Genomic DNA, 27,027 nt, shown 5'->3' on the forward strand with positions numbered 1-27,027 from the left:
CACTCACCTGGCCTGTTGTGCTGGCCGCCTAGGACCCTCCGAAGGTGTACCCACCTGTCCCAGCTGAGAAGAGGAAGCCCATCCGCGTGCTGTCCCTGTTTGATGGAATCGCTACAGGTGAGAGTCATTGGCATCTTCGTCCTGGGACGTGGGAGCTGGGCTCAGGGGACTGTGTGTGCGTAACTTTGGCAAAACAGAGTGACAGTTAACATTACAACTGTTAAAATATTGCCATAAGGAGGAAACTTTTGTGTTCAATGAAAAGTAAAAGTAATTGGTAAACCAGCATGTTTGGTGGGCATTCCCTTAGTGGGGGCGCGAGGCTGGGGTCGGGGGACGGGAACGGGGGCAGTGGGAGGGAGGCGCTCCAGCAGAGGATAGAGCGATCACTGGTCAGAGACTATCGAAGATTTTCACAGAACCTCAAAGGACAGACTTGGCGACCAAAGCAAAATCACAGGCAGCCCCGTCGTGCTTTGATTATAAGTCGCAGTGAAAAACAAACTCTAAACAAGAGAGTTTAAAGAATATTTAAATCGCCCGTAATCCTATGATTAGTGTTTTGGTATATGTCCTTTTACGTTTTTAGATTTCAGAATTTTTTTTCTGTGCATGTGTGTGTTTATATAATCATACGTAGATAGATAAATAAAACAAAAGGATAGTAAAATGCATAGTAAATAGTAAAATGTGTGGTAACGTGCCTTTTCATTTATGATATCATGACTGGTTTTTCATGTCAACCAGTATAGAACTACATTATTTATAAATGCTACATAGGTTCCCTGGAGGGAAACTACCATAATTTATTTAATGAACCCCCTATTTGGTTGTTTACTTTTTTCCCTGCCGCTATGAGCTGTGACAAGCATCCTCGTACGTGCATCTTTATATACTCAAACCATTAACTTTTAGGGAATACTGGGTCACCGTGTAGCCACTGTTTTTTGTTGTTTTTTTTTTTAATGAAAGCTTCTTTATTTATTTATTTTTGGCTGCGTTGGGTCTTCGTTTCTGTGCGAGGGCTTTCTCTAGTTGCGGCAAGTGGGGGCCACTCTTCATCGCAGTGCGTGGGCCTCTCACTATCGCGGCCTCTCCCATTGCGGAGCACAGGCTCCAGACGCGCAGGCTCAGTAGTTGTGGCTCACGGGCCCAGTTGCTCCGCGGCATGTGGGATCTTCCCAGACCAGGGCTCGAACCCGTGTCCCCTGCATTGGCAGGCAGACTCTCAACCACTGCGCCACCAGGGAAGCCCCTAGCCACTGTTTTTAATTTCATGTGGTTCTTGACATGAATACTCATATACACCCCTCACCCCTGCCCCAAGGCTGAGGCTTTTCAGTCCTTAGGAACCAAATAGTGCTCCTCAGAACTTGTCTTCATGGGACCAAAGGGAGATAGATGGGCAGGCTGGGCCCAGAGACCTTGGCCAGAGGGTGGGGAAGGCACCTGGGCCAGATGTCTGTCTTCTGTTCCCAGCTCAGTGCTGATGTCATGTGAACCTAAAGGAGTTAATGTACAGCTTTGGTTTCCCAGGCTAGAACCTTGAAGCCTTCTTAAGCCACGTCACACTCCAAGAGGCCGTGCAGGCTCCTTGTGGGGAGGTCTTTTGGGAGCAGTGGGAATGGTGCTGTGTCTCCTGACACAGGGCCTGTTCTGTTTCCTTGCCTCAATTCAGCAAGCCTTTGTGGAAGGGCCATGGTCAGGAAGTGTGAGTAGTCAGTTCAGGAGGAAACACACTGACTGAGACCGCCCACTCTGTCTTGAAGACATTTGCAACCCAAGAGAAGGGCTGGCTTAGGCATGCGAGCTGCTCTGAGGTGGAGGAGGTGCCACCTCAGAAGGTGCTGGGGCTTACAGAGGAGGGGAGGCCATCCTGGGGGCTGTAGGGTGGGGTGGGCATCAGTGAAACCTTTCTAGAGTAGGTGGCATTTACCTTGAGTCTTGACGGATGGTTGAATTTTACGGCAGGAGGTGATAGAAGGGCTGAGGAAGGACCAGTGTATGCAAGATACAGAAACAGCAAAGCCCACCCAGAAGTCACCTGTTGTTGTCCCTGGTTCCAGAAACCCCCTGCTGTCCTGTCTTGACTGTTTTCTGAGTAGATCAAATTAGGCGTGAAAGAGCCTCGATGTAACAACCTATCCGATGTCCTTGTTACTGATACTCCAGTTTGATCCAGAAGTCTCCTGCAGCTTTCAGGGCAGGGTAGGGCTTGGGCCTGCCTTTGACCCATGTGTCCGGCTGGCCCAAGGGACCCCCTGCAAAGACTGGGGTGCCAGGGAGGTGACCCAGTGACGGTGCGTTTTGCTGGCTGGCACAGGGCTTCTGGTGCTGAAGGACTTGGGCATTCAGGTGGATCGCTACATCGCTTCCGAGGTGTGCGAGGACTCCATCACAGTGGGCATGGTGCGGCACCAAGGGAAGATCATGTACGTCGGGGACGTCCGCAGCGTCACGCAGAAGCATGTATGTCAGTGCCGCCACGGCCCCGCCCACCTTCTCTACGTCACTTAGCTCCGGGGACAGCGCCAACTCCTCTCATTTTGTCCATTTGCTCTTTTCCTTTCTCCCCCCTCCCCCGTTGATCTCTCTCCCTTCTTCTCTTCCATTTCCCTCCTTGTCTCTAGAGGATCGGGGCAGATTCCAATGGGAGTTGGGGGCCAGGCTTCTTGGGCCTGGCTGGTTTCCGGGCCCTCTTGAGTGGAGCGCTGTGGGTTGCAGTGAGGTTCCCATCCCAGTACTGCTGGCAAAGGTTCGCCAGCCTCCATTTTGGGGAGGGGGGGATCTGGCGGGATCCTGCCTGAGTGGCCCCTTGCTTTTCCAGTTATCCATGTCGACCTCGAACTACAGGCCCTCAGGCATCCTGAAGGGCATATGGAGGGGTTCAGATGGTCCAGACACCTGCCCAAGGTGCGCAGAGCACAGAGTACCTTTCATTCAGCTGCCCAGCCTGGACCGCTGTCCCCCCTGAGTGGCTGCTTTTCCTGCTGGGGGCACACTGGTTTCCCCATTGGCCTCAGAGATTGTCCAGTTCAGCCCTTTCCCTTTATTATTTAGGAAACAGCCCAGAGAGCCTCAGTGACTTGCCCGTGGCTGCACTGTGTGTGCGCGTGTGTGTGTGTATGAATGTATGTGTGTATGTAGAGAGCATACAAAGCAGCCGGGTCTCTTCTCTCCCATGCCAAAGTACTTTTTTGCCAAATTCACAGATCATTTCTCTCTCCCTTTCTGCCTCTGTCCCCGGACATCAGGCCCATCACATTACCTTTATCCTCCCAGATCCAGGAGTGGGGCCCGTTCGATCTGGTGATTGGGGGCAGTCCCTGCAATGATCTCTCCATCGTCAACCCTGCCCGCAAGGGACTCTACGGTAGGTGCTGCACTCACCCCTCCGCCTTCTGAGCTGGTGCTTCCTCACGTCAGTTTCCTACTTGGATATTTCTGCCCTGGGACGGCTACTCCCAAACGACCCTGTCCTCCCCTGCCCTCCCCGTGCCCGGGCCACACCACTGTCTCCTGCAGACAGCCCCAGCTGATGGCTTTCTCTTCCGACCTCTCAGAGGGCACTGGCCGGCTCTTCTTTGAGTTCTACCGCCTCCTGCATGATGCGCGGCCCAAGGAGGGAGATGATCGCCCCTTCTTCTGGCTCTTTGAGAATGTGGTGGCCATGGGCGTTAGTGACAAGAGGGACATCTCACGATTTCTCGAGGTATAGCCAGCACCCTTGGTTTGGCCAGCTCACTAATGGCTTCTACCTTGGACTGCTGCTTTATCCCTGTCTCATCTGCATTGTGGAGCTGGGGACTGGTGACTTCCGCTTTGCAAGGGGTCCGTTTGGGAAGCTCTGGGCTTCCCAAGTAGACAGGGAGGAAGCCCACCTCGGACAGAACCCGTGGTCTCACTGTAAGAGGTGGTGTGTGGGTGTGGGCCTCAGCACTTGGAGGACCTGACTGTTGTAAACAGGGTGGAGTGCCAGACTCCTGGGCTCGGGGGTCCGTGTGGTGTTTCCCTGGGGGAACCTTTGAGATACCAGAATCAATTTTCCCAACCAGAATGGCTTGTCCTCGCTCCCTGGCACCGTGACGGATGCTTTATGGCACCTGGGAAGAAAACACAGCTTATCTCAGTTTCTTTTTTTTTTTTTTTAATTTTTATTTTATTTATATATGGCTGTGTTGGGTCTTCGATTCTGTGCGAGGGCTTTCTCTAGTTGTGGCAAGCGGGGGCCACTCTTCATCGCGGTGCGCGGGCCTCTCACTATCGCGGCCTCTCTTCTTGCGGAGCACAGGCTCCAGACGCGCAGGCTCAGTAGTTGTGGCTCACGGGCCCAGTTGCTCTGCGGCATGTGGGATCTTCCCAGACCAGGGCTCGAACCCGTGTCCCCTGCATTGGCAGGCAGATTCTCAACCACTGGCGCCACCAGGGAAGCCCCTTATCTCAGTTTCTGTTTCCCATTATGTGGGTCCCAACTTGGCTGAGCCTGGTTTGGGCTGTGCACAGAGGGTTTCTGCAGCCAGAGTCCTTCTCGGGGCGGGCAGTCTGGGAGCCCGAGCCTGTGCTCCCAAGTCTTAGGGACAAACACCTCAAGCTGGTGTGTTTGGCTCATAATGTGGACGTACTACAGTGAACACACCCACACTCGCTGGAACTTTCTTTCTCAAAGCCTCCGGGTAAGCCGGAGCTGTGTGGTCCAGTGTGGTGGGCATCTGCCATGTGTGGTATTTAAACTGACATTAAAATTCCTCAGTCACACCAGCCTCCTCTCAAGTACTCCGCCATCTGCAGCTGGTGGGCTAGTGGCCACTACGTGGAACAGTGCAGGTAGAACGTTTCCATCATCGCAGTGTGGACTGTGCGGGTCTGGACTGTTCCAGTGGGAGCATGTGGAACGTAGCTGGGTTTAATTCCAGCTTTTCCCGGGGGCTTCAGGCTCTCCCAGTGTGGCCTCTTGAGAGAGAAGTAAGAGCCTTTGAGGCTCTAAACTAGCAAATTTCCTGGCACTCTTACACTTCTCTCTCACTCATCTTTAACCTCTCTCCTGTTTTATAGTCCAACCCTGTGATGATTGATGCCAAAGAAGTGTCAGCTGCACACAGGGCCCGCTACTTCTGGGGGAACCTTCCTGGTATGAACAGGTTGGTGAGAGCTCCGTGCCCAGGTGGCCGCGGGTGGGTGTCTGCAGGCAGGATGACGGCCCGAGGAGGGGGCCAGCCTCCCCTGCTGACCAGCTTGCTGCTCTGCCGTGTTCTTCTTTGTTTCCTTTTCCTTGAGGAAGAAGGGGAATCAGGTGTAGAAAATACTTGCCTGAGAAACCAAGGACTAGTGGTCCCAAATGGGACCTTTAAAAAGCACACTCTTGACACAGAAGAGGACTCATCGTGCTGCTGAGTTATATGGTTGGTTCTCCTACGTTGGTGATGTGTCTAGAGTCAGCTGGTCCCTAGTCCCCTGAGGTAAAGCTGTGGAGGATGTGTTTGGGGATGGGAAGGAGAGTGGTGCCCACAGCTGGGCCACGTCCGGCTCCAGGAGAGAGAATCTCGAAGCGGCAGGCACCTTGCAGCTTAGAGGGCCCTGCTCCACTTATTATCCACACACTTTGTTGGCTTCAAGTCCTTTTCTGGAAGGATGCTCTTCGTTTAGGTTACACAGAGATTTTAATGTCCAGGAATGAAGAAAATTTCATTTCTTCAGCGTAATAATCGTACTATAAAAAGGCCGACGTGGAGAAAGGAATTCTGGTTGAGAGTTAGTGGTTCAAAAGCAGAGGGAGATCCACCCAATCTAGATATCTATTATGGAAAGAAATATTTTGCACCATGTTTTGAGTGTGGATTTTAAGCCTTCTTGGTATACCTATAAATTGGGAACATCATTTAACCTGGCCTCAGTCATCTAATCTGCCTCTCTGCCAATAGCATGAAGTTTTAGGAACTTCCCCAGTCTCATACCCGTTTGGCAAAGCTGCCGTCTTTTGCGAGGGCTTGTTGCTGGGAGGGAGATGGGTCAGTGGGAAGCTGACCTGAAAACTGTCTCAGTGTCTCCCTAATGTTCCCAGGATGGATGTCTGTGCGTATTGGAAAAGTGGACTGGCTTATGTAGTCCAGTATTTTTATGGCGCCAGTAACTCAGTGTACCCTGACAGACCTTGGGGGGATCGTTCTTACATGCTTCTTCCAACTCTAAAATTCTAGAACTCTGAGCTTCCAGGAGGAGCAGAGGTACCGCGAGGGACCAAGTAGAGTGTATATGCGCATAAACAGGGAGGAGTCTGGAGGCGCGATTTGACCGTGGGTCCTGGGGTGATTCCCATGCAGAGATGGTGGACCGCTATGTGAAACCTTTATTAAGTAATCCTAAATGTCAGAAAAGGCCAGCAGCGAAGGTGATATTTAGTGGTCTGGTCTGCCTTCTGAGAAGTGACACGTTGCGTGTCACAAAATTTTAGTCTTCTGGGGACTGTGCAGAATTTGTCTAGTTAACTGTACATTTAAGGTGTACAGTTTGATGAATTTCATCCAGTGTACAGACCCATGTAACCATCACCGTAGTCGAAATACAGAACATTCTGTCATGCCAAAGCTTGCTTTGTGATGGGTACTTTTAAGACTCAGTCTGTTTTTAAGTAACAGGTTTAAAAATAATTGGGCTTTTCCTCGTCTGGGCAGGCGTTGTCTGTTTATTTGTAGTTTGAGACCACTTTTGAATTTACCTTTAAGGATTAATGCTTGGTGGACTTGCGTCTGTGAGTGGCTGCAGTGTGTGTTGCATGTGTTTTGGGGAGTTTGAAGGGGGTTACAAGGCACGTGGGTGACGGGGTCCTCTTTAATTTCCCCATGTGAGTCAGATGGCTGCTGGGTCAGGGCCCTGGGTGCATCCCTGCCATTGTCCTGGTTTCTGTTGTTACTCTCTCTCTTCTGCCTCCTAGGCCGTTGGCATCCACTGTGAATGATAAGCTGGAGCTGCAGGAGTGTCTGGAGCACGGCAGAATAGCCAAGGTTAGCCCCAGCGTCAAAGCCCTCTGCTGGGGGTGAGGAGAAGGGCAGGATGAGCTGGGGCAGCACCAGGGCTGTGTCCTGCCTGCAGAGGATGCAACTGAGGGGGCTGTGCATGCAGTTGGCCAGAGCGGGAGGGTCCGGGAGAAAGCCTGGAGGGCACGGGGAGAGGTCAGGAATCCTTGCTGCCTGCAGCCCTTCCTTGCTGAGCTCGCCCGCTGGCCCTGTGGGAGGCAGACACTAAGACGTCTTTGCCAAGGTCCTTGCGTCTCGTACGGCTTTTGAATGATTGAGCCAGGACCTATTGCACGAGCCTTCAGAGCAGAGCTTCTCCTGTGATGTGGAAGCTCCATTTCTCTCTGGAGAAACCTCCTGGGACTGCTGGCACCCCAGGGGTATCTTTGCGCCCCTGAGTAATTTGGCATCCTTTTGCCTGTAAGTCACTACCCCTGGGAAAAAACAATTCTTAGGAGACTTACGAAGGACAGTGGCTCAAGCTGCTGTCCGTCAAGCCCTTGGCCAGTGGGATTGGATTGAGGATGGCCGGGTGACCTCAGTGTAGGAAGAAGAGCAGGGCAGTGGGGTCTGCGGAGCTGACCCCGGCTCCTGGATGGACCACGCCTTGTCACCTTTGGATGCACCAGTCCTTGGCAGGTGCCTGGCAGGAGCAGATGAGCACTCATTTCTCTTTTCCTCTCCTCATCTTCTAGTTCAGCAAAGTGAGGACCATTACTACTAGGTCGAACTCCATAAAGCAGGGCAAAGACCAGCATTTCCCCGTCTTCATGAATGAGAAAGAGGACATCTTATGGTGCACTGAAATGGAAAGGTACCCACTCATGCTGGTGTCGGGCAGGAGGGCGTGGGAGGGATCTCTGCCTCTGCACCAGGCTCGGATCCCCTGCAGGTACCCAGTGAGCAGTGGTTTTTCCCAAGCATTTCCCAACATGGCAGATTCCTGGGGGAGGACTCCTGTGCGTTGTAAGGCTGGTTTAAAGTAAGGGGCGTCTAGGAATCAACCCCCGATGCCTCGGCTCCCAGCGGTCCTTCTGAACTCCAAGGAAGCGCTGCAGCTGCAGGAGCTTCCCTGCTTCACACTTGCCGATGTTATGTGCTTTGCAAACCCGGACAGTGTGGGACCAGGTGGGCCTGACAGCCTCAGCACCCTGCTTTGGTACAGATTGGACTTGGGCTAGATTCCTCATTCTTGGGGTAACTGCCATTTAGCCAGACAGAAAGACCATTTACACAAACAACCAGAGCAAGCAGGAACTCCTGACATCAGGCAAGAGTTTGGCCCCCTTGCAGAGTCTTCCGTTCTCTGTGGGGGAAGATACCAGGGATGTATTTTTATTACGTACAGAGTTGAGATACCCACTGTGGGTCTCAGTTTCAGGTGGAGCGTGTCCTGGAGGTGTTTCTCACAAATACTGACTCTGTTTCTACTGTGTGGGAAATCTCTCTGCAGTGATCACCTTAACATACCTTCAGACCCACAGAGAGTAGCCGGGCGCCAGAGTCTCGAACGGGTTATTAAGGACACAGAATTGCCCAGGCTGGCGCTGACTCCTGCCCTCTCCGCCTTCTCTCCCCAGGGTGTTTGGCTTCCCTGTCCACTATACCGACGTCTCCAACATGAGCCGCTTGGCGAGGCAGAGACTGCTGGGCCGGTCGTGGAGCGTGCCCGTCATCCGCCACCTCTTCGCTCCGCTGAAGGAATATTTTGCTTGTGTGTAAGGGACGTGAGGGCAAACCGAGGTAGTGACACAAGGTTAAACAAACAAACAAAAAACACAAAACACAACAAAATACCAAGAACGTGAGGATGGAGAGAAGTATCAGCACCCAGAAGAGGAAAAGGAATTTAAAACAAAAAAAAAAAACCCCACAGAGGCAGAAATACCGGAAGGCTTTGCCTTGTAAAAAGGGTTGGACATCATCTCCTGATTTTTCAATGTTAATCTTCAGTCCTATTTAAAAACAAAACCAAGCTCCCTCCCCACCCTCCCACCCCCTTTTTTTCGGTCAAACCTTTTGTTTTCTACTCTTTTCAGAGGGGTTTTCTGTTTGTTTGGGTTTTTGTTTCTTGCTGTGACTGAAACAAGAGGGTTTATTGCAGCAAAAAAAAAAAATCAGTAACAAAAAATAGTAACATACCTTGCAGAGGAAAGATGGGAGAGAAGGAAAGAAGGAAATTCTATAGAAATCTATATATTGGGGTTTTTTTGTTTTTTTTTGTTTTTTTTTGTTTTTTTTTTTTTGGTTTTTTTTTTTTTTACTATATATCTTTTTTTTTGTTGTTGTCTCTAGCCTGATCAGATAGGAGCACAAGCAGAGGACAGAAAATAGACACTCAGGCGGCAGAGTTCCCTCCCAGCCACTGAGCTGTCTTGCCAGCACCATTCCTGGTCATGCAAAACACAACCCAACTAGCAGCAGAGAGACGAGAACACCACACAAGACCCTTTTATACAGTATTCAGGTGCCTACCACACAGGAAACCTTGAAGAAAATCAGTTTCTAGAAGCCGCTGTTACCTCTTGTTTACAGTTTATATATATATGATAGATATGAGATATATATATAAAAGGTACTGTTAACTACTGTACAACCCGACTTCATAATGGTGCTTTACAACAGCGAGATGAGTAAAAACATCAGCTTCCACGTTGCCTTATGTGCAAAGGGTTTTAACCAAGGATGGAGAAAGGGAGACAGCTTGGAGGTGAACCGTTACCGTGGTGGGGTTTTTTTATTTCCCCTTGGTGTTTAACAACGTGAAGGAGGAGAATTTGGGAACAGCATTCTCCCGTTTCTCCCTGCCAAAAAAGGGGGTGAAATTCAGTGGTCGGGACCGTGGAAAGCTGAGAGTGGGATCCATCCAGGCTCATGAGATAACCTTTTGATTTTTTTCGAAAAGGAGACTCCCTCGGCAAGATGGCAGGATGAGGGGTCTTCATTCCCAATTTCTCACATTAGCCGATTCGAGGGCTCCTTGCGGTGGGGTCAGAAAAAATCCAGAGTGCGGGCAAGTGACAGTTCAGACCCCACCTGGAGCAAATAAAAAAACATACAAAACGTACTGGTGCTTTCCTGTCTAAGTCGCTTTTTGTGTGTTCTTTTATGAGGCCCCCACCATCCACCCTCTGTGCACAAGGCGGCTTCTGGCCCCTGGAATGTGATGTTTTTGGTCATCTCCAAAGGCTGCAGTTTTATACTGGGAGGCTGATGACACCTTTTGTTATAATTATTCTTATGGTTCTGGTTATAATTATGTTTGTTTTCAGATTTTCTTTAAGAAAACAAAAACCCAACCCCCCCTCCCTTTAGGTTTCAAACCAAGGTGCGGGGAGCAGGGTGCTTCTAAGTTAGTGGTGGCCCTGGTGCCCTGGCTCCCCACCCCTCGGGCCAGGTGGGCCACCGGGCGCTGCGACAGCTGGGCGTCGGCCAGGGGGTCCCCGAGGCCGGCCTTCCGGGCGCGTCCCTCTTCTCTTCTGCTTCCCTCCTCTCGAGTCACGTGTGTCAGGGCTGGAGGGAGGACCAGGCATCTCTCTCCTCGCGTGTGTGATTGGAGTGGTGTGTATTTCTTTTCTAGTACTTGGTCTGATGATAGCTGTGCTCTTACCTCGAGTCAGCAGCACCTGGAGCCCCAAGTGCCCGACACTTGGTTCCGCTTCCCGGCGAGGCAGGCAGCCTGGTGTTGGCTGTAGGCAGGGACGGCATGTGTGGCTCCAGGGTGAGGGCCCAATGGGCAGATGCCTGCCTGGGTAGATGGGGTGTAGATAATGTGGCATATAGAGATATATATTTTATAATGGGAGGGGGGAATGGCACCTCCTGGGACTGGCAGGGCTGGGAGGTGTGCTGTCAAGCACATGGTCCCACGTTCGCATCCCTAGAAAGATAGGGCCTACGGTGATAGGCGCTATATAAATACATAGATAGGGTCATGTATAAGAAATATTATGTAGTGGGGAGCGGGGGGAAGGAGGCTCAGAATGCAGAGTCTCGGGCCCCACTGCAGACAGGCCCCACGCCAGTCAGTCAATCCCACACGCACACACAGGAACATGTTTCTATACCGATGCGTAACGAACGCGCGTGCACACACACGCACACACACACACACACACACACACACACACACACAAAACCAGGGAGCTCCCAGCGCTCTTCTCCCCAGGATTCAGGACTTTGCAGAGTCGGCCCTGCAGCTCTTTACCTCTGTTGCCCTGATTGCAGGTAGACTGTCAATCCCAGAAGTTGCTAGGTGCTGAAGGCAGGAAAAGGAGGAGGTTTTCTTTTAGCAGGTGCTCTCCTCTAGCAGGTAGCGTTCTATCTCTTTTGCCCCTGGTGATGTCAAAAGACTCTTCTGTTAGCAACCTGTGACACTGACCTGCAACCCTAGGCACCAGTCCAGTCAGCCCTCAGCTCCCCCTACCTATTCTGCCCCGACCAAAACGAAACTGACGTCCAGGGCTGTCTTGGCCAGGGGGCTTCCATTGGGAAAAAATGGGACAGTGAACCTCATCTTTTGAATAAAGCAAATTAGTAATTGGTGACAAAACTAAACCAGGCTTTGAATCCCGTGCTCATTGCTCAGGAGTAAGCTCACAGCTGGTGGCCGCGGTCTCCCACTCCTTTTAGCGGAGCTTAGTCCCGCACCCCAGGCTACTCATTTCCTTGTCAGATTGGTTTTTAAGGTGATACCCAGTTGCTTCCTGCCAGCTCTGTGCCGTGATGCCAGGTGGTGATGGTGGGCTCCCACGGGGCTGGAGCAGCTGTGGGGGAACCCCTCGGCCCTTCCCCCGTTGGAGTCTGTACCGAACTGTGGTGCTCACCCCACCCCCTCCAGCCAGGCTCCATCTTCCCGGCCCAGAGCCCACCAGCACTGCTCCGGAGGGCTGGGGGAGGAGGGCTGCCGCAGGCAGTCCAAGGTGCTCCCTCCCCTGGCGGCCAACGCTAAGGTCTTCCCAGCCCCAGTGTCAGGGCAGAGTCTCTTTCTCTGCAGACAGACTTCCTGGCTCTCCGAGGCCTTTTGTCCACTGCTTGTGCAGGAGTTTGCTTTTCCCAGTGGCCCAAGCTCCAGCCAGGGGCTTGGTGTGGGGAAGAAACTTGGTAGCCAAGGATGTGGCGAGCCTGAGGGGTCAGCGTGGGCTGGCCAGCTTGCTTGCTGTGGCTGATGACCTGTTTCGCACAGTCTGGCAACCTGACTAGGCCCCAGAAGGGGCCGGATGCACCCTCGCAGGGATGAGAGTTAACGATCACCAGCTTTTCTTCCAGCCACACCCGTGGGCTTGGTCCCACAGTAGAACTTGGTAGGGTGCAGGGGACCTTGGGATGTGCCAACTTGGCCACACCAGGGTGCTGTCCACAGTTGACTCCCGACTCTGGGGGTGCTCCTGGGGACAGGGATCAGGTCACCTTCTAAAGGGGAGCTGTGCTTGGACAGGCTGAGGTGAGGTCGCGCGGGGTTGCAGGTGGGGGATTGTGGCACTTGCCGTGCGTGAGGCTCAGGGTAGAGGCAGTGCAGCGGGAGAAACCAAGAAGGCCTAGGGAAAATTCTGGAGTATGTTCCCAGTGGGGTGTTCTTTTTGAAGAGCAGGCCAATTTACAAATTCCTGGAAATGAGGGTTTCTAGGGACTGAGGATGATGCCCCCCTACTTGCTGCAGGTGCCAGAGGGACCTGTGCCTCTTGCTGGGGTAGGTAGCTGGGGCTCGGCGGGGCGCAGGGCCCTGGGTCGCCTGCCCGAGGAGGAAGCTCGTCTCCAGCCAGCGCCGCTGAGCCCCGTGGGCCTCAAGCTGGCTGGTGCTGCCTGCCTTTCCCGGGAGCCGACCGAGGAGCACAGGACCCGTGGGGTCTTGCAGTCAGTGATGGCAACCCAGGTGTGCCACTGTCTGTTTTTCTTTCTAGACCCCAGAACCTTCCTGCTATTGAACATTCTAGAAAGCAAACTTCCCAAAAGAGCACGCAGGACCACTTTGCTTTTGAGACGGGCCTGGGAGTGGTCGGCTGGCGAAGATGCCTGTGGGTTTTTGGTGAGTCGCTAGAGTGCAGATTGGGACAGGCAGACCCAGCAGGTAGAAAGGCTGGTGGTGGACATTGAACCGGTCTAATGAGGGCCGGCTCCCCTTACTTCACGCGTAGCTGGCAATTCTGGGGAAGCCTGAATTGATGGGACGGGAATTAGATGGGAATAGCCCACCGTCTCCAGCACAGGAAGGTCTGTAACAGGAGCAAGGGAAGGACTGTTTCAGCAGAGCCATCTGGGGAATGTTCTTAGTCTTCATCTCTCTGATGACATCGGTATATACATAAAGTGGATCTTGGAGGTGGTTTTGAATTCCTGTCGCTGTTCTGCTTGGGGCAGAGAGGCTGTGGCACTGGTATTTTTCACAGGTGTCGTTTTCAGGAAACTTGCAGGGTTAGGGCCGTGGGTCCTGCCTCGCACTGTGATCTGATGAGGGCTGGTCATTGCCTGTGGTCAGGGTAGCAGCAGAGCCAAGATGCTGGTGAGAACTGGGTTTCTAGCCAGGCCCCGTTTTGATCCCAGGAGATGAGGAATCTGAATTTGTCATCGGGCGTGGTCTAGTCTGGACCCTCCCAGCGCTTGTGATTAGAGATGACACTGGAGTTGTCCTGCCCTCTTTTCCTCCACCTCTGGAGGGATGGCGTGGAGCTGGAATGGCTCTCCCGGCCATTCCTTGCTGAGGCAGGGATTAACCACAAGTGTTTGGAGGATCTAAGAGGAAAGAGAATCGATTTATATCAAGGGTGGACTCCACTGTTCTAGCAGAAGCTCTCGAATCTTTACGTTTTGGTAAAGGAAGGCTGGGGTCTTTAGGAAGCGAGGTAGCCCCTCTTGCACCGGTATGTTCCAGAGACCCGGCTGAGTGGGCCTTTGGTTGTTTATCGCTGATCCTCAGCAGTGGAGTCTGGGGAGAGGGAGAAACAAGCAGGTCAGAAGCAGTGAGGACAAGGATGGAAGGTCCTTTGCTAGTCGTGACTGGCTGAATTGCCCGAACGGAGGCCCGCAGATTCCTGTAACTCCAGTAACTGGAAAACTCCCCCCAGGGGCATGGGAGGGCGGCTTTCTCAACCTCCAGTCTCACGGCCTCCAGCCCTGGGCCTGAGGACATGAGCAGGGATCCCAAAGCATCACCTGAGTCCCATTTCACTTCACAGACTGATTTGGTTGCACAGCCCTAGAATCCAACCAACCACAAAAATGCCGAAATTCCTTAGAATACGCAGAGGGAGGAGGTGACTCAACAAGGTGCTAAAACATTTTATTAAAAATATATATTGTTAAATTAAGTCTGCTGTCTGGACAATGACTGTTTGTTTTGTTTTCTTGTAGTGGAGTTTAAAAGAGACTATTATTTTACTCTGATATATTATTATTAAAAAGGCATTTTAACTTTGTACTTGAAAACTAAATGAGCGATTTCATGTGTTTTAGCTGAGGCATTGAAGTAGCGGGTGCTTACTTATTTGTGGGAAATCATGTATTCATACTGAAGAATAAACTCCGTAGCTGATTTGGTAATAACTTTTACTGTTACAGACGATTTCGCTTTGACCCCGGCGGGAGAGCACTTTTACTGCACATTCCACGCAGCTAAATGCAGGACTTAACTCCCCAGACCCTTCCCTTCCCAGCCCTCTTTCCTTTCTCTTCAGTTCCTCTTCTGACTCTTTGTTGTTGTTGTTTTTTTTTCTCCCTGGTTCCAGCATCCTTTCACCACTGTATTTTTTTTAGGGTTGCTTCTCTATTTATTGACAATAATAATGTACATTTCACAGTCTGGTTCTGGGACATCGGGGAGGGGCAAGTGTGAAAGGGCCCTGCACGGGTCCCCACCCCCATGCCCTGGTGTTCTGTTGTATCTCTGTGTAAGTGATGCTCGTGACATAGCTGTTATGAAATAATTATAAAGAGGTCAGTGCGTACAGCAGATGTAGAAAGTCTGTCAGTTCCGCCTTCATCACTTTTTTTTTTTTTTTTTTTTTTTTTTTTTTGTGCCCAGAAGAATATAATAAAGCTCCTTTCTAATGTACTTGTGCTGGAGAACACTTGAATAAATGGACTGTTTTTGTGCAAAAAAGAAAAACGGAAAAAGCACCGTAATAATGTCCTTTTGTCTTGCGTCTCCTTTCCCCTGACATGACTGTTGGCAACCTTCTTCAGAGGGGTTAAGTGCCCAAACCGGGAGGTCCTAGCATTGGGTCTAGACAGTGCAGTTCCTCCCTTTAAAAACATCACCTGCATGAACATTCCATAGGGACTGTAAACTGGGTGCAAAAAAGGGTGGTTTGGTTGACTGGAAGCTCAAAGATAAGTTAGAGTGAGGCAAGGTTGCAGGAAGAGCAGATTCTGTCCAAGGCTGAGCTATAGAAATTTTCAGACTAGAGCCGGGAGAGGAGTGGGCCTTGTGCCTGTGTCAGACAAGCTGGAGGGCTTTGGTTATAGGCACCGTTGCTCTCTGTGTGGGGTTTCTCCAAAACACAAGGGCATCCAGAGGAGAGCAGCCGGGTGGTGGACAGTCTAGACTGTGCAAGGGACCCTGGGAGACACAGGTGTTTGGCCCCAAAAAAGGGAGAATTTAGAGAAGGGTGCAGACAATGACAGGGAGAGCCCAAGGGGCTGGGATGATTCTGGGCAGTTCCACGTGGCAGGCGGAAGTGGGGCCAGTCGGCTGAAGTCGGTCTATTTCAGCTCAGCATAAGAAGATCCTTTTTCACTACTGGCCAGCAGTACAAGGGCCGCCCTGAGTACAGTGAAGCCCTGGTCAGTTAAGAGGCGCTGGACAGCCACTGGGGCTCCTGCTGACCTTCCTTGAGACCCCAAGTCTGGGTTCTTCTGGCTGACCCACCCCTCCTCAGCTCTATCTTGCAAGTGGACGGTGTCTTGCGGTTGGAAGAGCCCGTTCACACATGAGGTCCCCTTTGTCCTCGTGACTCTTTGCCCGGCAGTTACTAGTTCCCTGTTGTCCCATCTAAGAGACTGATCTGAACACACAGAAGAACTGGGCTTCTCCCATCACATCTTCTCTCTAAGCCCCCCTGGCATTCCGTGCTGCATTTCCATTTCCTAAGTGCCAAGCAGATCCCGCCAATGATTTCTTCTCTTCAGGGAGGGTTATTCAAGGTTTCTTTCCTACAGCAGATTTCGGGGGAGGTTTAGGACTGCACCACTTTGCTGGCAGCTTTGAAAGAAATTATAAGGGGGAAATTTGAGAAAAAGGGGAAAATAACAGGCTTTTTTTCATGGGCACTTTTTATTTTCTTTACAAAATTGTAAATGTATATTTAACTGTTATCCTACTTTTTTCTCAATATTTTTCAATGTTGATGTAGAATTCTTTTTTAAAAAATGGCTGCATGGCATTTTCTTGTTGGATGTTTGTTTCTATATATATGCATTTTATTTTAGCTATAAGTAGAGCTGCAATAAATATCTTTATGTGTTGGCTTTTCCCCCCTATATTTTGTATTTTTTTCTTTAAGATAACATTACCAGAAATGAGACTTACTGGGGCAAAGTAGATGAACATTTTGGTTGGCTCCTGACATATTTGCCTGATTTCCTCCCAAAGGTCAGCCAACAGTGTATCTTCAGCTCTGAGACTCTCAGTTCAGAAAGAAACAAATGTAGTCTTTAGTTTGACCAATTCAGAAATGTGTTAATCTCAGTGGGAAAGTAAAGACTCAAGACACTTTGTGTGTGTGAGAAGCTAAAAATCTGTAGCAAGAAGCCAGAGGTGGCAGCAACACTATTTGGTCACTAAGTTTTGAAAATTAGCTCACCTGGAGCGCCGGCCTGGAGGCAGCATGGTGGAGGGTGGAATTCGGACTGAATCCCTGAGACTCTAGCTCCAGGCCTAAGGAGAAATGGGAGGGTGTCTTTGGTGCCCTCTGGCTCTGAAAGCCAAGGCTGAGCACCCCAGTGTCATCAGAGCTGAGGGTGGGAGGTCTGGCTAGAGCTTATGGGAGGGAGCTGCTGGGGCCATTTCATTAATAAAAACCATCCAGTGAAGTTCCTGGGTTTAAATGAGGTGTCACTTGATGGTTGAGGGGTTGGGAAAGACAGGGAAGGGTCAGGGCTGGGCAGGAGTCAAGATAGATGGGGAGTGACAGGGTCGACTGCCCAGGTGGGTCTGCCCCGGGCGGGGAGGAAATGCCACACACCACCAGGCCCAGGCTGGCTGGTTCAAGAGAACCTTCCCTGGGCTCACCAAGTTTGACTCAGTGGATCTGGAGTGGAATAGAGGAAGGAGGGAGAGAAGAGGCTGCCTGGGGGCGCTGGCTGGTTGGGGGAGCCAAAGCCATAAGTAGCAGGGCCAGAGGTGCAGGTCTGGGCACTGGGTGTAATTCCTGGGGGATGTGGGTATTGGAGGAGGGGCTGCAGTGAGGGGAAGAAGGTGTATGTTGGAGATGGGGACGCGGGGAAGTCACGTCCAAGGGGCACGGGGGGCTCCCCTTGGACAGTATCCTGGCATCAGCCCAAAGCTCCCTTTCTCTTAAGTTCCAGCACACTTTAAAAGGCCATGGCCCACTCACCTCAGTGTACCTTTTCCTCCCCTCAGATAGGATCCTAGGAGGGGGTGCGGCTGGGTTGGAAGTGCCTGGGGGCTTGGGGGCGAAGGCCTCTGAGAGGTGGACGGCTCACAGCAGTTTCCAGAGATGGATTCAAACCTCAGAGAGCGACACTGCCAACCCCTCACTCGACCCCGAAGCCCCCGGTGCCCTGAACTGTCTCAGAAGAAAGACCACCATTCAGAACCCACGGATCTGGATCCTGTGTGGCCTCGGGCAGGTCAGCTACCCATCCTGAGCCTGGGTCTTCTCTTTGGAAACCCGGGTTTTGTCTTGTGGTCAAGCATGTGGCCTCCGGTGCCCTACCCCCAACCCCAGCGTGGGGACAGCACGGGCGCTGGGTGGGGAGGGGCCCTGCCTTTGGGACGCGCCACCGCGCAGCCCCCCTGAGCCCAGGGCTTTAGCCAAAGTCAGTGCACTTGTCTGGAGGGAGGGAACCCGGAGCCTCTGAGAAGCTTCGCCTCTGATGGAATCACAAGGCCCCCACTCCATCGGAGGAAGGAAAGATACCAGCATAGAGAAATATACCCCCATCTCTCACGAGGCGTCCATCCCTTGCCTGGCCCTGACTTGGCTCGTGTAACAGCGACGTGAGCCTTAATCCATCACTGAGGTCCTGCCTGGCCCAGTGTGAGGACTTCTGTTATCTCCCTGTCCTTCCTCCCCCAGCCCACCCCTCTTGCCTGTCTCCAGAGGGAGCTGCCCTGCCCTGCTCCGCCGCCTCCCTCCACCCGGCTCTGAATCCCACTCTGCCCTCCTGCTCGGGCCATAGCTCCCTCTGTCTTCTCCGTTTTTCCCCAGGCGTCTCCTTAATGCCACCCATCATCTCACACACGCATACTGTCCCTTGACCCCCATCCAGATGCTCTGTTTCTCTGCTCTACTTTACAGCAAAACTTGAAAGCACTCCCAGCCCTTGCCGGCTCTGCTTGCTCACTTCTGGTTCCCCTCCAACCGCCCCGGCAGGGCCTTCACCCCCATCCCCGTGACCTCTCAGGAGCTGGACCGGCCCTCCCTGAAACCTTCTACCTGGGCTCCTGACATCACACCCCACATCTTCTTATGCCCCCGGCGCCCTTCCTCCTCCTGTTCTCTGCATGTGGGAGGGTCCAGGACTCCCACACCCGCCCCAACCCTGACTTCCCTCAGAGACCCAGGTTCATATATCCAGCTGTGATAGGCTCCCCCCCGCCTTGGAGGTTAAATAGGCACCTTAAATGTGACCTGAAAATCCAAATTGTGACCTGAAAACCTGAATTCTTGGTCTCCTCCCAACTGGCTCCTAGTCTTCTACGTCTTAGTAACTGGCGCTTAACTGGCATCAAAACCCTGGGGCTCATCCTTGATTCCCCCCTTTCTGTCACTTCCTATATCTGGTTCACCAGCTTGTTCTAACCGTCCTCACCGGTAAATATATCCTCCATTCGGCCATCTTTCACTATCGTGCTTCTGCAGCTTTAGCCCAGGTCCCCATCACCTGTCTCCTAACTGGTCTCTGGCCCCATCAAACCACAACAGGTCTCTTTGCTTCTCTTCCTGTCCCTTCCAGTACATTTCATACACAGAATAATCTCATTAAAAATCAAATCATCAAAAAATCCCATCAGTTGTGTGCTATTGCAGCAAGAATAAACCTTCTCACCCTGGCCTCCAAAGCCCCACCAGCCTCAGACAGCACCCCAGTCACACTGGCTTTCCCGTGAACGCATCAAGCTCTTTCCTGTCACAGGGCCTTTGCACAAGCTGTACCCTCTACCTGGAAAGCTTGTTCGTCTCCCTCCTCTGCCTGTTTCCCCTTATTCAGGTCTCAGGGCAGAGAAGCACTCCCTGACTACTCTCTGTCTCAGGAAATCTTGTTTCTACTCCTTCCTATTTTATTCCTTATCTTTGTAGCTATCACCCTCTGAAATTCTGACTCATTATTTTGGCTTACCTGTTTATTGTTTATCTTCCCTGCTAAAATGAAAGCTCCGCAAGAGCAGGGACTTTTCCCTGTTTCTGCAGGATCCCCGCGGCCCAGACCAGGTCTGGTACATAAACGTTCTGTAGTTATTATAATCACTATTATCACTAACATGTGTTGAGTGCTCAGTATGTACCAGAAATCATTCTGTACTAACATCTCCACAACCCTCTGTGCCAGGTACTATTATCCCATTTTACAGATGGGATACATACTCTGTCATGGTCACAGGGCGCATAGTGGCAACATCCGAATTTCAAAAACTGTCTGCACACTCAAGGCTGCAGGTTGCAGCCTGAGTTACCTGCCCCCACTTTGCCTCTCACATGTCTTGGGCTGGTCCCCTAGGGTCTCTGTGGCAGCTCCCCACTCCCTCCTCAAGGGTCTGGGTGTGCAGCCCCTCACCCTTCCCTGCTTAGTCCTGGCTCCTTCTCCACCCACCACCCCAGGGGACTGCCTCTTTGGAGTCGGGGGCATGCAGGAGCTGGAAGCCAGGGCATAGGGGTACCTCAGTGAGAGATCTCCTATTTTATAGTTCCAACTGTGCGCAGACACTCCCACTGGTACCTCCTCCCCAAGAGAGGCTACCCTGGCTCAGATTTGGACACCCCCCTCCCTAATTTTCTGTTTCAGCCCCTTATTTCCATTGTGGTTCTTATCACAATTGGTAATCGTTTTATTTACTCATTTATTGTGTCTCCCTCACTAAAATGGAAATCCAGGAGGGCAGAAACAGACTCTGTCTTGTCCTCTACTGCAGCGGTCCCCAACATTTTTGGCACCAGGGACTGTTTTCGTGGAAGACAATTTTTCCAAGGACCGGGGAGGGGGGATGGTTTCCGTATGACTCAAGCGCATTACATTTATTGTGCACTTTATTTCTATTATTATTACATCAGCTCCACCTCAGATCGTCAGGCATTAGATCCCAGGGGGTTGGGGGACTCCTGCCCTAGAGAGTGGACCATGGGTTTTTTAAAAAAAATTAATATAACGTGACCCTTTTTCTTCTGCAGCCTAAAATTATACTAATTGCACCAAATTTTTAAATAACCAAAAAAGGGAAAAAGCAAAAAAATCACTCATCATCTTACATCCCAGAGATAATTGCTGTTGGAATTTGCTTCACTATTTTTCTTTTGCATTAGATACACAGTTTACTAATTTAAAATGTATTACTCATTAACATACTGTTTTGTAATAATTACTAGCATTTTTTGAGAGCTCACTGCCAGATATTATTTTTCTGTCAACATTTTATTGTGAACATTTCCCCACATCACTAAATATTATTTGAAAACGTCATTTTTAAAGGCTGCATACTATTCCACCTGCTAGATGTACCATAATGTATTTAATCCAACCTCTGTTTGGGCATTTAGATTGTTTTCTTGTCTTTTATTTGGAGGGTGCTAAATATTATCAAACTATGTTGGAGTGAGCATTCTATCGTGTTCCTTCACTAATCACCATACTTTTACATATATTTTTGTAAAACAAAAAACACAGCATAGTTAGGAGAAAAGCAGCAGAGTGTGATGGGAGGGGTGCGGTGCACTCGGGTATCCGCAGCTTGGCTGGGTCGGGGTTGGAGGTCCCCGGTGTTGCCTGACGAACCGGACACAACTGGCAGCTTTTCTTCTAGCAGGTCCCGGACGCCTCCCCGCACAGCCTGGGTACTTCGGGGAGGGGGTGGGCCTCTGCCCCGCACGCATGCGCGCACTGCCTTCCATGCCTGCCGGCCGTCCTACTTTCCTCGCTGCGGCTTCCTTGAGAGCAGGGAGGTCCCTCCCTACCTGGGTGGGGCTTGCGCCCCGGGGTGCGGGGAAGTGGGGGAGGTAGTGGAGGTGGGCCTCTTCACCTGCTGGGATGCCCCAGGTCCCCCTATGACCGATACAAATTCCTGTCTGCAAGGGGCACGCAGTCTAGTGGGGTCACGTTCAGCCTTGTGCCCATAGCTGGCCATTTTCTAGCATAAACGTTTTTTTGTTTTTTTGCCCACCCCCAGTCCCCCGCATGTGGGATCTTAGTTCCCTGACCAGGGATGGAACCTGCGCCCCCTGCATTGGGAGCGTGGAATGTTAACCACTGGACCGCCAGGGAGGTCCCTCTAGCATTAAACAGTTTGAAGTGCAATTTCGGCTGAAAGGGCTCACGTGCTATGTCAGTAAACTGGCCCCAGAAAGATCGCGCGCTCCCATCTGCAGTGAGTGAGGGTGCGCGAGGGCCGGCCCTCTGAGTTTGTGTGACAGGTGCAGCAGCAGCTGGAGAAAGGGCAGAGGCGTTAGGGGCTCACCTTTCCTGGGGGGGCTTGGGGCTGTCTCCATGCAGTTCTCCGAGGAAGCACTCTTGGATGCCGCCGCGTGTGGTGATGGGGACGGGGACTCGGGTGGTGGTCAGTGACAGGAACGTGGTGGTTAGGGCCCCTAGAGGATCTGGGTTGCAACCCTGGCCCTAGGAAGGTTATTTCATGCTCTGAGCCTCGGCCACTTAGGAAAATAGGGGCAATCACGGGGTTATTGTGAAAATTACAGGTGATACTGTTGTGTAAATGCTCAGCACAGGGCTGGGCTGGCCTATACAGGAGCACAGTAAATGCTGTATATATGAGTCGTGTCTGTGTGTGTGTGTGTGTGTGTGTGTGTGTGTGTGTGTGTGTGTGAAGGGGGAGGGTCCAGGAATGGACACAGTTTGGGATGTGCACAGGTTGCCCTGGTCCGCAGCCTCCTCCCAGGGAAGGCTGAGGCTGTGAATCCTTAGATTGCGGTGCGCTTTCACCCATGTTAGTCCTCCGCGCTTGGGTTTCTAGGTTAACTGAGTCAGAGGAGGGGGCCTTGATGACTCCTGGGTGTGCAGCCCGAGGGGAATCAGCTGTGGTGGGATCTCTCCCTGGAAGTGGAGAGGACGTGTGTGTTGGGGTGCGGGGGTTAGGGGGTGCCGCTCTCCCTGTCCTAGCTGCCATGGAGCAGAGTTCTGACCGTGCTGGGGACCGGGGCAGGAGGTGGGTCCTACTGGCAGGTGCTCACCTGTTTTGAGTGTGGATGAGGTGTCACTAGGTTCCCAGAAGGAGCAGGTCTCCTGATATGGGCCAGCTTTCACCATCCCCCACCTGAATCAAATTGGTGACTAAAGAGAGGGGGTCGTTGTCCTTGAGGGCCGGGCTTTGAGGCTGCTGTGCCTAGACAGGCCGATGGCCTCACTCCCTGCAGCTCTGGGGAGCCGGGGACCCCTGAACGCGCCTGGGGACAGTCCAGTCAGCCTCCACACACCTAGCTGCGTAAGGCCTATGGAAAGAGGGCTGGACTCGGGGCCCAAGACCATCCCTTATTTGTTCTGACTCTCCACATAGTGGGCAGAGCCGCTGGCCTGAGCTGTGGTTTATTCATCCAAAAAATGGCTTAATGTTCTGCTTTAACCAGGTCCTCAGAGAGTGGCTGTGGAGAGCCCTCGGGAGCGATGGTTATTGAGACCCCCAGTCAACCTGCCCCACCCAAGGGCTGGCTTCCCCTAGAGGGCAAGGCCAGAGACCTGGGACCTATCTCTCTCCACCTCTCTCTCTCCCTCTCTCACAGTACATGTTTTTATCCAATTACTCAAGTCATACTTGTCCACTGAATTAAAAACATTAGAAATTAAAGAAAGGCACAAAGGAGAAAATAAAAATATCATGTGGTAGTTACATGGGTGTATATTTTTGTCAAAACTCATTTAGCTGTACTCTTAAATACAGTGCAGTTTATTGTATGTAAATTATACCTCAATAAAGTTTTTATTTTTAAGACTCCCACCATTATTGACATTTTAGTATATTTACTTCTAGATTTTTATTTATATATAGTATATATTCTATTGTATATACATATGTAAATGTGTGTATATGTATAAACCTATGTACATAAACTCTAAACAACCCTCAAATTCTAAATGTATGTGTGTGTGTATATATATATATATGTATATATATTTGTCTTTTAAATAAAAATGGACCATGACGTGTGTGCCCTTCGTGAAGAAAGGCTTTCCGTGCAGGTGGCCGGCGGCTGGTGCTCTCCACCTTCAGGAGGTCTTGCCCACTCCCTGGAACTGGGCTGTGCATGCTGGGCCCCCATCCAGGCCACGGTGCCGCCTGAAGCAGTCACCCGGGGTGGGGAGCCCGAGACCAGCACTCCCAGGCCTCTCTCATCCGCGTTTCCAGAAGGGCCTCTCAGGCCCTGTGAACCCCGGGCAGACGAGGTACCAGGCCTGTGTATGAGCCTAGGGAAGGAGGCAACACTGACCAGAGGACTTTGAAGTGAGAACGTCCAGGAACTTGGGGATGGCCTGGGCAGGGAGGGAGGCCCACTTGAGAGGGTAAGGGATGGCAATGGAGTAGGCTAGGTCACAAAGAGAAACAGAATCCTGTCTGACTGACAGAAGGGGGCTTAGCAGAGCTTGGACTAGGTGTGAAGGGTGGAGGGTTGGGAGGCGAAATGCATGGACTGACGTGGGGTTTAGGAGAGAGGCAGGGCCCCAAGAACTGCTATCCAGATTTCTGTATGGCTGGAGCCCACAATGGGAAGGTCTGATAGGTGTTCTGGATCTCCAGGTCTGGCTGTGTAGAACACACCAGCTAGTCCAAAGGGCAGAGAGAGTGGACAGATCAAACAGTGGGACAGAGCTACAGGGGCTGTCTTTATTTCCAACAGGAAGATGTGACCGGCTGTCACCATGAGAGAAACTTTCTGATCAGCTCATCCTCCACCCCTTGAACTTCGTGTGATGAATCATACTGCCTTCATCATGGTGACATATTACAGAACCATGTGCTTAACAAAAAGGAAACAGACCCTTTCAGTTAGGAAGGATGCGGGGTTGATTATTCACAGCGTTGAACAGACCTCAAGACCTGGCCCCAAGGCTTGGTGCCTCTGCTCTTTTTGTCTCTCTCTTTTGCTTTCTCTCTCCTAGCTCTCTCGAGCTCTCTCCACTTCTATCATTTGTTTTTGTTTGGCTCTGTCTGGCTTCCCTCTGTAAACAGATTCCAGATGGGGGAAAGATGGCCACTGACAGCCCTAAATTTACATGCTCTTAGCTGACAGCCCCAGTGGTATTCTTCTGGTAGCCTTATATCTAGCTCAGGGAAGAATTCTGATTGGTTCTGCTTAATCCTGTACCATCTCATTACTGGGTTCAGTCACTGTGTCCAAGGAAGCTGGGTACCTTGATTGGCCAAGTCAGAGTGATATGGCTGAAGGGTAGTGGGGCGGGGGAGGTAGCCCGCCTGCTTCCAGAAGGACATGGAGTTGAAAGGGGCTGATCAACCCAAAACAATAGCAACCAGAGGCCATCACACATGGTTTCCAGGATGAAGAAGGCAGAGGGTCTACATCACAGAACACACAGTCTACTCAGAGGGACAGGAAGGCAAGAGAGGTCAGTAAAAGATACTCATGACTGGTTGCCCTCAGACCACTGGGAGACTGCTCAGCTTCTGGAAGAATTAGAATAGAAACACTGACACCCCTATCCTGCAACTGACTGACTCACATTTCCAAGGCCATAGAAGCTTGAGGAATCAAATCTAGAACTATGGATCTTAAAAATGGTAAGGATTCAGTGCAGCAAAGCAGCAAAGGCAGACAGACCAGAGTCAGAATCCCAGCTCTTTACCAGCTGTGTGACAATCAGCTCAACCTCTTCAAAGACTCCATTTCCTCACCTGTAACATGGGAACAATTGATAGCCTCCTTCCCAGGGCTGTTGTGAGGATTAAGACGTGTACGTCAGGTGTTCAACAGAGCACGTGTATGCGTACTCAGTCAACGAGATCTAACATTATGGTATTAGTCTTTGACCTATACTGCCACCAGTGAGATTGCTGGAATCCCAGCTCCCTCCCTCTTTCCTGGGGGATCCTTGCTTCCCAGAAGTCACCCCAGATGCCTTCCTCGGGCAAAAGTAAGGCATCCCAGCCCTAGAAGGCAGGTGGGACCTCCTTGGATGGGGGCAGGTGCTCTGAGGACCTGCTCTGGGCTGTTCCGTCCCGCCTTCCCTGTGAGCCTGCCGCAGGGCAGCGAGTTTGGCTAGCTGCAAGCCCCCTAAGCTACTTAACATCAAGGGGGGCCTGGGCTCAGCAGTCAGGCACTTCAGGACACCCAGCTGCAGGAAGCAGAGTAAGGAGGGACACCCAGACAGTGGCCCTCTCCAGCATTCCTTCCCTGGGGCCATGTGCACACTGCCTGTGGCCCTTCCTTGTCTGTTTCCTTCCCTTGCCTCTGCCGTGGCCCCTCTAAAGGGCTGGTGTCCCAGCCTTCCTAATCTTCCATCCAGGCACCATGCCTGGTTGACCCAGTCTCTCACTACACACCAGGTTTCTGGGACAGAATCTGATCGCCCCGGCTTGGATGGGGGGTCACTGCTAAGCCAATAAGCTGGGATGGAGAACGGCTGTGTGGTGCTGAAGCCTTTCTTTGTTTTAGCAAGGGGTGTGGCCGGCTGTCTCAGAGGACCTGAGAGAGGGCTCAGTGGAGAGGCATGGTCTTTGGGGGAAAGGCCAGACAGCCCTCTTCCCAGGCTCTTATCTGCCTGCTTATGTCTGTGCCAGATCCCGAGGCTGTCTTCTGTTCTAGCTTGACTAATGATACCTGGAGAAGAAGTATTTGGTGACATGTGAACACTATGTGAAATTCAAATTTCAGCTCTCTATGAGTTTCCTAGGCCTGCCATAATACAGTACCAGAAACTGCATGGCTTAAAACAACAGAAACTTACTGTCCCACAGTTCTGGAGGCTTAGAAGTCCAAAATCAAGGTGTTGGCAGTGCCAGTCTCCCTCTGAAGCCTTAGGGAGCATCCTTCCTTGCCTCTTGAGCTTCTGGTAGCCCCAGGTGTTCCTTAGCTTGTGATAGCATCACTCCATCTTTACATGGCCATCTTCTCTCTGTGTCTTCAAATGGTGTTCTCTGTGGGTGTGTCCGTATCAAAAACGTCCCTCTTCTTATAAGGACACCAGTCACACTGGATTAGGGCCCACCCTAATGACCTCATCTTAACTTGATGATATCTGCAAAGACCCTATCTCTAAATAAGGTCATACTCACAGGTACTGGGGAGTTAGGACTTCAACCTATCTTTTGGGGGACACAGTTCAACCCATAACAAGTGTCCATAAATAAATGTGGCTAGCGGTGACAGAGACCACATGCGAAGTGTGGAGTACTTACTATCTAATCCTTTACAGAAGATATTTGCTGTCCCCTCCTTAAAGGATCAGGGGTGGGGGGAATCCACAGGAGGAGAAGGCCAGGGCTGTGGGGCGTCCTGGGCTGAGGGGACAGGAAGGCTAGCCGCGATGAAAGTCAGGATGTCTGAGGAGCTGTGAGCCTGGAGCTGCCGCAGAAAAGGCATTTGAAGGAGCTGGAGTTAAAACACAAAGCATCTCCTTTTGAAACACCTTCAGAAACACGCCTTCGGTTCTTCTCCCCAGAGGA

At 51.4% G+C, this 27,027-nt stretch overlaps 1 protein-coding gene across 8 annotated transcripts in view; it reads left to right on the top strand.

Annotated features, from left to right (window-relative positions):
* The window catches only part of DNMT3A (DNA methyltransferase 3 alpha), a 98,501-nt gene extending 89,643 nt beyond the window's left edge, over positions 1-8,858 (top strand). For 7 of the 8 annotated variants that reach the window (XM_082356869.1, XM_082356868.1, XM_082356870.1 and 4 more), the window contains 8 exons: positions 33-117; positions 2,324-2,469; positions 3,283-3,373; positions 3,564-3,712; positions 5,053-5,138; positions 6,929-6,998; positions 7,706-7,824; positions 8,591-8,858. In XM_082356869.1, the coding sequence (XP_082212995.1) occupies positions 33-117; positions 2,324-2,469; positions 3,283-3,373; positions 3,564-3,712; positions 5,053-5,138; positions 6,929-6,998; positions 7,706-7,824; positions 8,591-8,732 (888 nt within the window). In that variant the 3' untranslated portion in view covers positions 8,733-8,858. Of the gene's footprint in view, positions 1-32; positions 118-2,323; positions 2,470-2,827; positions 2,914-3,282; positions 3,374-3,563; positions 3,713-5,052; positions 5,139-6,928; positions 6,999-7,705; positions 7,825-8,590 lie in introns of those variants that run through there. The other variant, XR_014234820.1, reaches the window with a different exon arrangement.
* Positions 8,859-27,027: the final 18,169 nt, after the last annotated feature.

The sequence above is a fragment of the Balaenoptera borealis genome (genome assembly GCF_965194805.1).
Source record: "Balaenoptera borealis genome assembly, chromosome: 15".
NCBI classification, from domain to species: domain Eukaryota; kingdom Metazoa; phylum Chordata; class Mammalia; order Artiodactyla; family Balaenopteridae; genus Balaenoptera; species Balaenoptera borealis.